Source organism: Ranitomeya variabilis, chromosome 1 (genome assembly GCF_051348905.1).
Source record: "Ranitomeya variabilis isolate aRanVar5 chromosome 1, aRanVar5.hap1, whole genome shotgun sequence".
Taxonomy (NCBI): Eukaryota; Metazoa; Chordata; class Amphibia; order Anura; family Dendrobatidae; genus Ranitomeya; species Ranitomeya variabilis.
Genome location: NC_135232.1, coordinates 250,940,009 through 250,953,136, shown reverse-complemented (window position 1 = coordinate 250,953,136; position 13,128 = coordinate 250,940,009). Strand labels below are relative to the sequence as shown.

The window sequence follows — 13,128 nt, the reverse complement described above, 5'->3', positions numbered from 1 at the left end:
TAATGAAATCAAGTGGTGCAGTGAAAATATTGACAGTACAGGTGTTTTACAAAATTTTAACCTATTGAGCGGTGAAGAAACAATAATTACAATTTTACCACTAAAACATTTTAACACCAGATTTTACATTTTCACAAGGGGAAATAGGCAAAAATGACCCCATATGTGACTGTACAGTACTATTTGGCCACACGGCTAAACTTGGGAGGGAAGAAGCGCTATTAGACTTTTGGAGAGCAGATTTTCCTAGAATACCATAGTTTTCATTTGCAGAGCCCCTATGCGCCAGAAAATCAGAAACCTCCCTTAATTCATCCTAATGTGGAAATAACAAGCCTCTGGGAATTCATCTATGGGTGTAGCGAAGATTTTTTTACTTCTGGGGCGTTCCACAGAAACAGGCAGCAATGGTTGTTGCAGAGTGAAAATTAAAATATGACATTGTAGTGCCCAATACATTGTGCCCAACTCGTGTTTCAGAAGAAAAGCACCCCGTAGAGCAAGTTGACTCTCCTCGTAACAGAAATGCCAAACACGTGGATGCTGTGATTTAAGCACACTGTAGGGCTTAAGAGGACAGGGAATTTGGATTTGGGAGCACAGTTTCACTGGATTTCTTTTAGCGTGAGACATGTCACTTTTCCAGAGCCTTTTTTGCTACCAGTAAGGTGGACACCCCCTATACTTCTGTTAATGATGACAGACTTGAGTGGGGACATTTTTGTGGGCTGAGTACAAGCTTTTATTGATGGCATTTTGAAGTCCAGAAGATTTTGGATCAGTTCACATTTATGCTGAGCTCTAGGCTGAGCACTTACATTGGGGTTTCCATCTAAATCTACCCAATACGTGATTCGTTTGAAATCTCCGAGGGATCCATTCATTAATGAGACAGCAGAGATACTCTGGACTCACTGTGACTTATGTTCAGTGATATCCGGCTTTTAAGAGGTGAACTGTGGTTGACCGTGCTTTTATGCCCACTTAAAAAGACTGACACCGCCGGATGATATGCCAGGCATAGTCCAAACTGTCTCCATTTGCCCCACTATAGAGAATCTTCTGCCGGGGGCTGTTTGAATCAAATATTTCAGAGATTTACTCGGAAATCCCGGAGTAAGCTCTCAGCAAAGAGCGCAGGATAAATGTGAAGCAAGCCTTACTGCGATCTTTGGGAGGCAGAATAAACAAACAGCAGGTGAAAATTGGCTTTATTTATATTTTACGCCATTCCTTATGCGATATAAGTTCAGATATATGCCGTTCACCGTGTGGTTAAAGTGGTATTTATTTTTCCACTAATGGATCTGTATTAGGGCTTATTTTTTGAGGGACATGATAAGGTTATAAGTGATACAATTTGTACATACATTTGTCTTTTCGATTTGTTTCACTCTTTTTCTGGCTGTATGATAAAGAACCATAGTTTTTTTGCAACGTTTTTATTTACTTTTGCAATGTTCAATGTGGGGGTTAACTAGTGACAGTTGTATACATTGGGTCATTCTGGACACGGCAATACCAAATATGTGGATTTTGTTTATTTTTCTTCTTACATAAATGTGTGTGTTTATTGGTGTAATTTTTTGCTCTTTAGTTTTTTATATTTTATTTCAATTTTATTCTTAAATTTTTTTTTTTATATAACTTAGTCCCTTTATAGGATTTTAACGTTTATTAGTCCGATTACTGGTCTCATGCATTGCAATGCATGAGACTTGTGAAATTATAGAGACAGAATGCCTACTAGACCCTCTGCCTATGGCTGGGTCTAACAGGCAACCGCACTTGAGACACCAGGAGATCATTGCTTGACCTTCGGATGCCATGACAACCATAAGATACCCATGACTTAGTAGTAGGGGTGAGAGGGAAGCCCCCTCCCTTTCAGAAGCTTCTAAATGCCGCTATCGCTATCATTTGCAGCATCTGGAGCAAGTGGTGGTGCAATTCAGCAAGTGGTGGTCCGGACACTAGCCCTAGCTGTTACTGCACGAGCTCAGCTGGCAGCTGAGCTCCCGGCAGTGATTGTGTGGGGAAGAGATGATATTTTAGCACCCCCACTCCTATCACAGCAATCAGAGAACGGGGACCGCTGAAACTGGTCCTGCATCTTTATCTGTGACGGTCAGCTGCCAGTGACTATAGTTGGCACAAAGCGGTCACTCCGTTTTCACACAGTGACAGTTACAGTACATAACAGGTATAGCACGTCATGATGCGGGAACAGACACATACTCATGACGTACTATACCAGTCATTAGTCGATCAGGGGTTAAAGACTGACACATTATGTAATGAAATGTACAATTGCTTTGGTCAAAAGTATAAGCAAACAATCTTCTGGCTTTTGCACATAGTCATGCAAGTAAAAAAAAAAATGCCTTAAGATTATATCTACTTTTCTTACCAAAGTCTCACAAAATAACACTGTTACAAAAGTTTATCTATTTGACTATAGTTTCCATACACAACATTAGTAAAATAGCTGTGGCTGGTTGCAGATAATTTTGACTAACAATCTGTCTATTCATTTACCTCTCTGCCAGTACTGATGCATGCTTGGGATTTTTCTGAAATGGATTCATGCCCAATCTAAAACAGACAACCACAATCAAAGAAATCATATTTTTATTAAAATAAGAGATAAAATATAATGTTTAAGGCAAAAATTCAGTTCAGTTCATGAACTAGAATATCATTAAAATGTGTCTCGGGCCTTTTTATACTACAGTACTCACAGCGGTTTGATGGGTGGACTTCGCTTTCCGGCATTTAACTTCATCAGATCAAAACGTGTTGTATATAACTGGATGTGTGATAATCCCTCATCTTGTGAGTAAATTTGGCAGGTCCTTAAAGGTTTATTCTTTATAAATGAAATAAGAAAATGTAAACAATATTGAAGCCCATGCTGCACTAGAAATAGTACACTTCATTACAGGTGAATGGTTTCACTATGCTACACGGTTGGAGCACTAACCTGATTAAAACCTTTACTCAGACATACCTTAAATATGTTTTCTGACTTCTTCTTTGGACTAGCTTCATACAGTAGCTGAAAATAGGGAGGTAACATGACTGTAATTTATATTTTCAAACCTAAATATAGTGTTAATAAACAGAATTAAATTAACATGCATAACAAGAGATATGAAAAAGAACAAAAATGTGTAGTAAGACTGCAAACAATGGATGACATTGGAAATATTAAGCAGAATGAAATCAATTATCCATACTCATATGAAAGAGAACTAAAATGTTATTCATTTATGGTTATTCATTTTAGAATGGGAGAAGTATACCCCATAATTGCTGAAAATCACCCGGTTGGGAGAGACTAAGGGTTGAATGCACAATGCATCAGAGACGTACTATCATGTATCAGCGAGCGTATTGGTAAATCCTGTAGTGTACTTACCTTGCCTTCCTCTCGTGGAATTATAACATTCTCATAGCGGGTGCGGCACTGTTTGGATGAGCGGTAGATACGACTGCAAGAATTCACTACATCACTAACTAGATCCCAATTGGGTGTATGCGCTGGCGACACAATTGAAAGATTCAGTGGGAGCTCCAAGAGTTGCTTTACCGCCTGCAGGAAAAGTACATACTTTATATAGGAAGATGCATACCTAAATATTAAGGGAGTGTGAGATATAAAAAATAAGCATTAACCAGCGCCTCCACTGATCAGCAGTTCAAATTATCATCTGGTGTCCAACTAATAGCGGATATGTGGGGATGCCAGGATTAGGACTCCAACAGATCTCATATTTATGACCTACTCCATGGTCATCAAAATGTTATGACAAGATGAGAGCTTTTGTTTCAGGAATGGTTTCCTAGTGCCAGGTCCCTCAGCGATCATAACTTCTGACATGTACCCTTTAAATGTAATAGTGCTTTACTTAAGGTATGTTATTGGTATCTCAAAGATAAAAAATATACATTTTCTATGGTTACTTCATACAAAAGCTTTTCCAACTTGTATCCAGCCCTCAGATTATTTTGGTACAGATCAGACCTGGGCAAAATGCGGTTCATGGGCCACATGTATGTTCAGTGGTCCATGGCTGTACCACACGGCCACCCTCAATACTGTTCCGATTTCACCACTACCTGCATCCTCAGAACCTGGGTGGCTGTTATACTGTGTGAGGGGTTGTGTGTGGGAGGCTGTGAAGACTGTCATACTGTGAGTGTGGGAGGGAGGACAGTCACTGTGTTTGTGTGTGGTTGTAAGGACCACCACACCGTGTGGGTGGGGGCTGTGTGGACAGTCACACCATGTGGCTGTGAGGACCATCAAATCATGTATAGTTGCTGTGAGGATCATCACACCAAGTATAGGGTGCTGTGACGACCTGTAAACCTTGTGTGACGAGCTGGGGGGACCATCAAACCATGCATGGTGTACTGTCAAAACCATTACACAATGTAAAGGGGCTGTGAGAATAGTCATACTGTGTGTGGGGGTGCTGTGAGGATCATCATTCTGTCTGCGGGAGGCTATCGTACTGAGTGGATGGCTATCACTGTTTGTGTGGGGGGAGGCTGTGTGTGGGCCTGTGCTAGATCATATTGCGTGAGAGGTTGTGAGGACCATCATACGGTGTGACGGGGGGGGTTATGTCTGTGGGGACATCATACTATTTGGGGGGGCTGTGCGGACATCATACCAAGATGTGGGGCTGGAGATATTGATGTACAAGGGCTAAATATCAGGAGCATAGGATTTACTAACTTTATAGAAAGCAGTAAATTACTTGGTATTGATTAACCACTACTCATAAGAATACATGTTACAGTAAGTCCTATCGCAACACATATTAGCAATAGCAGCGAGTCAATAGACTTAATTCTGCTCAATAAAGTGATGCATATATTAATTGGGTTGGTGGCACCGCAACTCCCAGGTAATAATCTGTAATTTACTTGATTGTGTGCTCTTCTTAATATTGTTTATACTTCTCTATACACAACTTACTATTATTGTGCTGGTGCTTTAATTCCTTCATTTGATAGGTACTGTTTACAGATTACACTCATAAGGAGTAAGTTGGCCACACTATTTCTGAGCTCATCAATCAATACATTGCCACATTGTTTCTTCCTACTCTCTTAGAGTTGTGGTTCCACATTTCTGCCCTCCCTCTGTCATCACCCTACCATTTATATTTTTATGCATATAATTAATAGTTTTTTTTAACTTGTTTCAATAAAGCTTCACCTTTTAACCTTTTGATTATGAAATTAAATCTGCTCAATATTATTATTATTGTACATTAATATTATTTAGAGCATATAGAGGAAAAACACTCAAGAACCAATATACTGTATATTGATGCTTGAGTGTTATTTCTCTATATGCCCTAAATAATATTGAGCAGATTTAATTTCATCCTGTGTGTTTGGCTTTCCAAAACAGTCACGGCCTCATGTGGTGATTCAAAAAAATTGATTGCCCACCTCTAATATAGATAATACTGTGAAACACATAGTCCCACCTGCAGTAAAGCCCAGTCCTCACTTATCAACCACTCTGGATTGTCAGGTCCAGTTTCCATCACTGGTTTTATTAAAGTTGGCAGAGGTTTTGCAAATTGTGTTTGCTGCTTTAGGAGAATATTCTTCTTCTGCTCCTTGCCTTCTTTGCGCACTTTAAGTGGATTTGGAGCAGCTCTATCAAATAAAGAACGTGGGGGAACAACTGATTCTCCGTGTCGCATTTTCTTCTTTCTACCAGCACCTTTTTTCAATATGAGATAAAAAAAAAAAAAAAAAAAATAGAAAAGATAGATAGTGATATAGAAGGACACAGAGCAAAATGATAATACAAGATTCTTTTATTTTTTTTTTTTATAAAAGGCAACCATATTGTATGAATGTAAAGCAGGTATATGACCAAAACATGGGTCCACTGACATTCACCAAAACTCACCAGAAGGATCCGTTTTGTGTCTTTTACGCTCCTTTCTCACATAGACAGGGGGCAGCTTGGATTCTGGGATAGGGTTGGTATCATACATCAAACACATAACAGAATCAATGTAAATGTCATTCTCATCTTGAGGGGGAGTAGGTGGTGTCCAGATCTATGTGAAATCAATAGCCAGGACAATCAAGACGTGTTATTTGTTTACAATACAGCTAAATGAAAACCATTTAATAATTTTGCCAGTTTCAGCAAATAAACAGTATTTCTTGCCTAGTACATTTTTCAAGATATTTGCTAGCAGCCATTGAAAGGCGTCCTTCATCTCACTATTAGAACAGATTATTATACAATGAAGTATGAAAATAAAAAATGATCTAACAAGTTCACAGCTCAGATTTCCATACATTAGCTTTGGCTCAAGTGACCAGGTCAGATATGATTTTCTTTACTATAAGTTAAAAAAAAAAACGTCCCCATTCAAAGGTGCACACAGATCTTGTATGGAATCAATTTACAAAGCATATCAGAAAGTGGTATAAAACATTAATAAAATCACATTATTTTAACAAAAAAAAGTTCTTGAAGATCAGGGAAGTATGAAACAAAATCCTCACCGGCATCATCTCAGTCTCGCCATCTGGTCCATCATAAATGAAGTCCTATTAAAAATAAATATATAATTTGAAGTGATTACATGGATGAAGATTTTAAGTTATATAATGATTATTAGTATTTTGAATGCGGCTTCCATAAACATTTACGGTATACAAAAACATAAGTCCATTTGATTACGCATTAGTCAACCACAGCAGCGCTACATGGTATCTGCTGAATACTATATGTAAAGGGATTCTGTCAACAGGCTTTTGCTATATAATCTGAGAGCAGCATGATGTAGGGGAAGAGACCCTGAATCCAGTAATATATCACTTACTGGGCTGTGTTTTACTGTTTTAATAAAACCAGTGTTTTATCAGCAGGACATTGTCACTACAGGGTTAGGTGTCTCCTGTATCCTAGTCCTCTGACTCTGTATATCCATGCCCCACCAATGATTAGCAGTTTTCTGTCAATGTACTGTGTACACAGACAACTGAATCATTGATGTAGGCGAGGTTATACAGGGATCAACATTCCAAGCCTCCTGCAGAAAAAAAAGACGTAATTACTTAATTATGTAATGGGATCTTTCAGAAACAATGACATCACCACAGAGAGAGGATCCACCATTCAAGGAAAGGAAACCTACAGGATAAAAAGGCGGTACTTCTCCCACGTATCAGTCGGATACACCCGAAGATGCGCCATTACTTCCGCTATTATCTTTGTAAAGATCCGAGGGTCCACTACCATCGGAATGGAAGGGCTCTGGTGTCTGATTACTTCGCTTATGGCTAAGGCTACGTTCACATTTGCGTTGTGCGCCGCAGCGTCGGCGCCGCAGCGCACAACGCAAACAAAAACGCGGCAAAACGCACGCTAAAACGCTGCGTTTTGCGCCGCATGCGTCGTTTTTGCCCGCAAGTTGGACGCAAAAAAAATGCAACTTGAAGCGTTTCTTGCGTCCAACGCTTGCGGCCATGCGGCGCAAAACGCAGCACAACACATGTCCATGCGCCCCCATGTTAAGTATAGGGGCGCATGACGCATGCGGCGCCGCTGCGGCGCCCGACGCTGCGGCGCTGACCGCAAATGTGAACGTAGCCTAAGGCCACTATGAAGAACTTCTGGTATTCCATGTGCATTGGCAAGTGATAATGTGCTCTCTTCAGACACAGGACCGCCATAAAACAGTCGGGGGGTTGGGGGGGGGGGGGGGGGGGCAGACCATGGGGAAGTCAGAATAAGCTTCAGAGGAGGAATCATCTTAAACGCTATCCTTGGGCCGGAACTCACTAGGTTGGGAATGCAGCTGATTGAGATCTTTTCCCAGGCAAAGAATAAGAGGAAGAGCCTTCACCTACCCTACCTAGGGACAGAAGTTACTGGAAGGATTTCTGTCATCAGAGGGACCTCCAAATATAAAACCTCTACCTTTCTTCCTCCAGTCATCCCATCTATCCTGATCTCTAGGGGGTATTCTCCAGTTAAACCTTCCTTTACAAAAGGATCTTCTATAAACTGGGATGGATACATTATGAAATCCCTTTTTGCTGTCTCCAATTTCTTCAAAAATGTCACCCAAAACTGGGCCAAACAAATATTCTCCTTCAGATAGGATAGAGCATAGCTTTAACTTGGCTGGAATATCCCCCGGCCTGCATTCCAACCAGAGAGACCTATGGGCTGCATTAGAAAGTATCGCTGGTCTAGTTGCCAGCCTTGCTGAATCTGCTGAAGCATCCGAAAAAAACGTAAATGCCCCAACCCCCCCACCACCACATTAACGGAATTGTGGCTGAAATATTGTATCTAGCCACCTAATCCTTCAGCTGACCTTCCAGGAGATCTAACCAAACCATTAAAGACCTAGCAGTACATGTCATTAAGATGGCTGGTAATGCTGTTAATTCTGGCGCCACTTTTTTTTCACTGGAGCGACCACCGCTGAAGCAGCACATGCTCCTACTGGAGCTCTTGCTGCTGATATGGCTGTTGTGTATGCTACATTCGATGGGAAGGTCTGTCGGAGCAAATAACTCACTCTGTTGGTGGTCTAACCACATTTCTAATGTAGTACAGCTCGCCCCTCCGCTGGAGCCTCTTCCGGACCCATCACGGAAGAGAAAAATACCTTCAGGTAAAATTTCACAGGCGAACTTGTCAACCAGGCATGTCCTTGACCACTGCCCTGCGCATGCACAGCCTGGAACACGCAGAAGCCAGCCGACTGCTCAGCATGCCACTGCTGTTCGTGCTCGCATGCATGTAAAGTCCCCCTGGGTCGACTGCTTCACTTCCAGGACCCCTGTACTAGCAAGCAGCAGGGCCGCTGCCCAAATACACCAGCCAGGCTTGGACAAGTCATCTTTTCTTCATCCAGTACTGCCGAATCTAGACAAAGGTTCCCCCTTTCAAGGACAGGAAACCAACTGATGTGTGGTGAAAAGTACTACCCTTTTACCCTGTAGGTTTCCAGTCCTTGCAGGGCAGATCCCCTTTCTCCATGCTGCTATCAGGGGGTTGAGAAAGAAAATTATTCTATCACAACTATTGCACCTAGTAAACTAAGTGATATATCACTGGAATCAGGCGCTCAGCTCCAACATTATGATGTTGACAGATTACATCACAAAAACCTGCTGACCGATTCCCTTTAGGTGGTAAATAGTGTCATAACTATTTAAACATTTTAAATTAACACTATAGAAAATTACTTATGATTTTGTATTATTCACAACTATCTTATGCTGATCAAACATTACCATATTATAAGCATCCTCCCGTGTGTAGGTGATCAGCCCCTCATTTTCATCAGCTTCCCATTCCATTCTCTCCTTAAGTTGCTTCAAGTGATTTAAGTCCCATTCTTTCCTAGTGACACTTAATTGTGCCTGTAAAATAAAGCAAGGTTTGCACTAAAGTGTGAATGTTACACAGTTAGGTTTCAGTCATCAAAATTTAACTATAGGACACCTGAAAACATACAGGCATTACATATAATAGACAAGATAACTCGATTTTTGTACTTACAGTAAAATCCCTTTCTTGTTGAAAACATTGGGGGGACACAGAAATGGGTATGACATGGTCTTAGATTGTTTTAGTATTATTTGTTTTTAATAAAAGTGATTGGCTATGCCCTCTTCTTAAACACTAGGTTTCTTAATTTTGTGTCAAAAGCAGTAGGAGAACATACAAAAAAAAACCTTTTACAAATAACCAGGAACCAACATGACCCGAATAATACCCAAAGGCTACCAAACTGATCCAGAGAAACAAGTACCCAAAAAAAGGTAGGATTTGTGCCCCCATTTTTTAAATAGAAAAGGATTTTGTAAGCACAAAAATTCAGCACTGTGGTAAATTCCATCCCAGATGGTGGGAGGTACAACTGCTATACATGCGGACAGTCTAACAAACACCAGCCTACAGCACCTCAGCCACCATACTCCCTAACATGTCATTAGCAGAGGCCAGAGTAGGAATATAGTACATCTTAGTGAAGGAGTGAACAAAGAGACCGGGGTGCCTAACTGCTCTAGTGGAATGAGCAGTAACACAAAATTACAGATTTTTCCTTGGTCTTGTAGGTTTGCACAATCTCAAATCTGATCCACTTGGAAATCGCCATCTTGCAGCCTGTCAGGGCTCTGCGCAATCTGTCAGGGACTATAAAGAGAAACACCAATGGATGGCTTCAGTTACATAAGTTTTAATGGTTTGGACCAGATAATGCAGACAGAAAAAAAACTACTGAGGTTGGGTAGGGCAAAATAAAGGGGTAAAGATGTCCCTGTTTGTGTAGAAGTTTGAGACCACCTTTGGGAGACAGCAGTGTGTAAAAATCACTTCGTCCTGATGAAGAATGAGGAAATATTACCATTACCATGCCACCTTCCAGGAAAGGAATTATGAAGAGAAAGCCAAGGGGCTCAAAGGGAGTCTCTTGAAGCGCATATAGGATGAAGTTGAAGTACCAATGTTGCACCCTACTTGTAAGGAGAAGCACAATGGGCCACCTCAATTTGCTCGCAGAAGGCCAGGGTAAACTAAAAGAAAACGGAAAAGGCAAAAACCTGTCCCTTCAGGGAAGTATGCCTCAGACCCAAGTCTAAACTCGTCATGAGAAAGAAGAAAATTCTGAGAGGTAGATCACAGCGGAGGCCTGTAAAAAATGTTGGCCGTCTATGATTATTTGCTCAGTGTATAGCACTGCAGCCTTGCAGCGCTGGAGTCCTAGGTTCTAATCCCACCGAAGACAACATTTGCAAGGAGTTTGTATGTTCTCTCAGTGTTTGGGTGGGTTTCCTCCGGGTTCTCCGGTTTCCTCCCATATTCCAAAGACGTACTGATAGCAAATTTAGATTGTAAGCTCCATTGGGGACAGCGATGATAATGTGTGTAAAACGCTGCGGAATATGTTAACGCTATATAAAAATAAAGATTACTATTTGCTAAGCTGTCCAGAAGTTAAGTCAAGTTGGAAAAAAACAGTTGTATCCATTTCATACAGACACTAGGCTAAAAATGAGTTGCTGTTTAAAGGACGGAATACAACACACCCAGATTACTCTACCTAGTAGCAGTGCCAATAACCAAGCAATAACCAAGATGATGTGTATTTTAAAGTTTTCAGCGATAACCAGTAAATTGCCATAAACATGCGTGCCACTACATTATGACAGAATACAAAGCAAAAATAGCTCTTATTTAAATTCCTGAACAAACACTCTTATATAAATTAAAGATTTACCTCAAGGCTTCCAGGTTGGTCACCAATACAGTGAGCATGAAATAGTTCTAGGTAGTGCAGAGCATATTTCTCAATGGGAGTAAGCTAGAAATAAAGCAAATACATACATAAGGGTAAGAAAATACTTTCCAGCATAAAACCATTATTAATTGTAAACCAAAGACTCAGCACATAGCATTATCAACAGGAATGTTAATGGTGTTGCTATGTAAAATATAGTATTACAAATACAAGTGTTAAAAGGATATTCCTATCTTAGACATTTATTGCATATCTATAAAAGGTCTAATAGGTGACATGTCAACATCTCCATAAAGGGGGTGTGGACAGAAAATTAATGAGATGGTGGCCGCTGATGCACTTGGTTCACTCCATTTTCTTCTATAAGAGTCATGGAGATAGCGTAGAATGCATGCCCGGGTAATGCCGTAACTTGCAATAAAAGTTAAGAGAAATGCATACACGTGCAGTCAACTTTTCATTTATTTTTTTGATGCAGTGGTCGTCTTACCAAGTGGAAAGGGTTGGGTTGTTGAGAAACAGGGATTTTTGTGTACTCACCGTAAAATCCTTTTCTCCGAGCCACTCATTGGGGGACAGACCATGGGTGTTATGCTGCTGTCACCAGGAGGCTGACACGAAGTAATACAAACAAAGTTAGCTCCTCCTCTGCAGTATACACCCTTGTGCTGGCTTCAGGAGAACCAGTTCGGTGCAAAAGCAGTAAAAAAAAAAAGCCAGTAACATAGACGAGTACAACATCACAACTTAAAGAACGGGCAAAAGCCATATAAGCCATTAGGCAAACAGGGTGGGTGCTGTGCCCCCAATGGGTGGCTCGGAGAAAAGGATTTTACAGTGAGTACACAAAAATCCCTGTTTCTCCTTCGCCTCAATGGGGGACACAGACCATGGGACGTCCAAAAGCAGTCCCTGGGTGGGAAAACAACAAGAAGGATTAGGTTTCAGGTAGCAGCTGCCTAGATGCGCGCCACCGCTGCCTGCAGAATTCTTCTGCCCTTACTCGCCTCTGCTGAATACAGAGTGAATATTATAGTGCTTTGCGAAGGTATGTAAACTGGACCAAGTCGCAGCTTTACAGACCTACTCTGCCGTCGCCTGATGCCGAATGGCCCAAGAAATCCCCACCACCCGAGTGAAGTGTACTTTGATCCCCGCTGGGATGGGCTGACTTCTGACTCTGTATCACTCTTGGATAGTGGAATGAATCCACCTGGCTATTGTGGCCTTTGAAGCATTAAGACCCTTCCTCTGACATTCCGGGAGAAGGAACAGAGCATCCGTCCTTCTGAAGGATGCTGTCCTTGAGACGTACCTTCTCAGAGCTCTGACTAGGAGACCCCCCTGACAAAGGCAGACGCCAAAACGCGCGTCGGGGCAGGGCGCATCCAGGGGACATCTCTCACATGACAGGTAATTATCATGCGGCCTTATTTGGGACTTATTACAAGTCTGCAGCACACAATTCTGTCCACCTCTGTTTGACTATGAAGTGGCTGCCTTGGCCATTAGCATGTCTGCACTAGCACTTTATCTACCTCTACATATGAATATACCTGTTACATTACTATTCCATTGATTTTTATTAATAATTCGGCTATATGAATTTGCCATTTCATCAAATATTTCACATAATTCTCATGTGTTACCACATTATTTTGTAACTAACTTTGCCGTCCCCTGGCACAGTGCCCCTTCTTTGGTATTTTGTTCCCCCTCTACCCCATGTTGTTGCATATCCTTAATAAATCTTATTATTTAGCAAATTATTGGACATTATTTAGTTTTGTTCTGCTAGGTCGAGAATGTG

At 41.1% G+C, this 13,128-nt stretch overlaps 1 protein-coding gene across 2 annotated transcripts in view; it reads right to left on the bottom strand.

Moving 5' to 3' along the window:
• Positions 1-13,128, bottom strand: part of EP400 (E1A binding protein p400) — a 306,993-nt gene that overhangs the window by 75,637 nt on the left and 218,228 nt on the right. For both annotated transcript variants that reach the window (XM_077293325.1, XM_077293326.1), the window contains exons 32-40: positions 11,298-11,381; positions 9,307-9,435; positions 6,556-6,600; positions 5,945-6,098; positions 5,511-5,752; positions 3,422-3,595; positions 3,011-3,058; positions 2,742-2,869; positions 2,539-2,595 (exon numbers count right to left, since the gene is read on the bottom strand). In XM_077293325.1, coding sequence (XP_077149440.1) covers positions 2,539-2,595; positions 2,742-2,869; positions 3,011-3,058; positions 3,422-3,595; positions 5,511-5,752; positions 5,945-6,098; positions 6,556-6,600; positions 9,307-9,435; positions 11,298-11,381 — 1,061 coding nt within the window. The remainder of the gene's footprint in view (positions 1-2,538; positions 2,596-2,741; positions 2,870-3,010; positions 3,059-3,421; positions 3,596-5,510; positions 5,753-5,944; positions 6,099-6,555; positions 6,601-9,306; positions 9,436-11,297; positions 11,382-13,128) is intronic.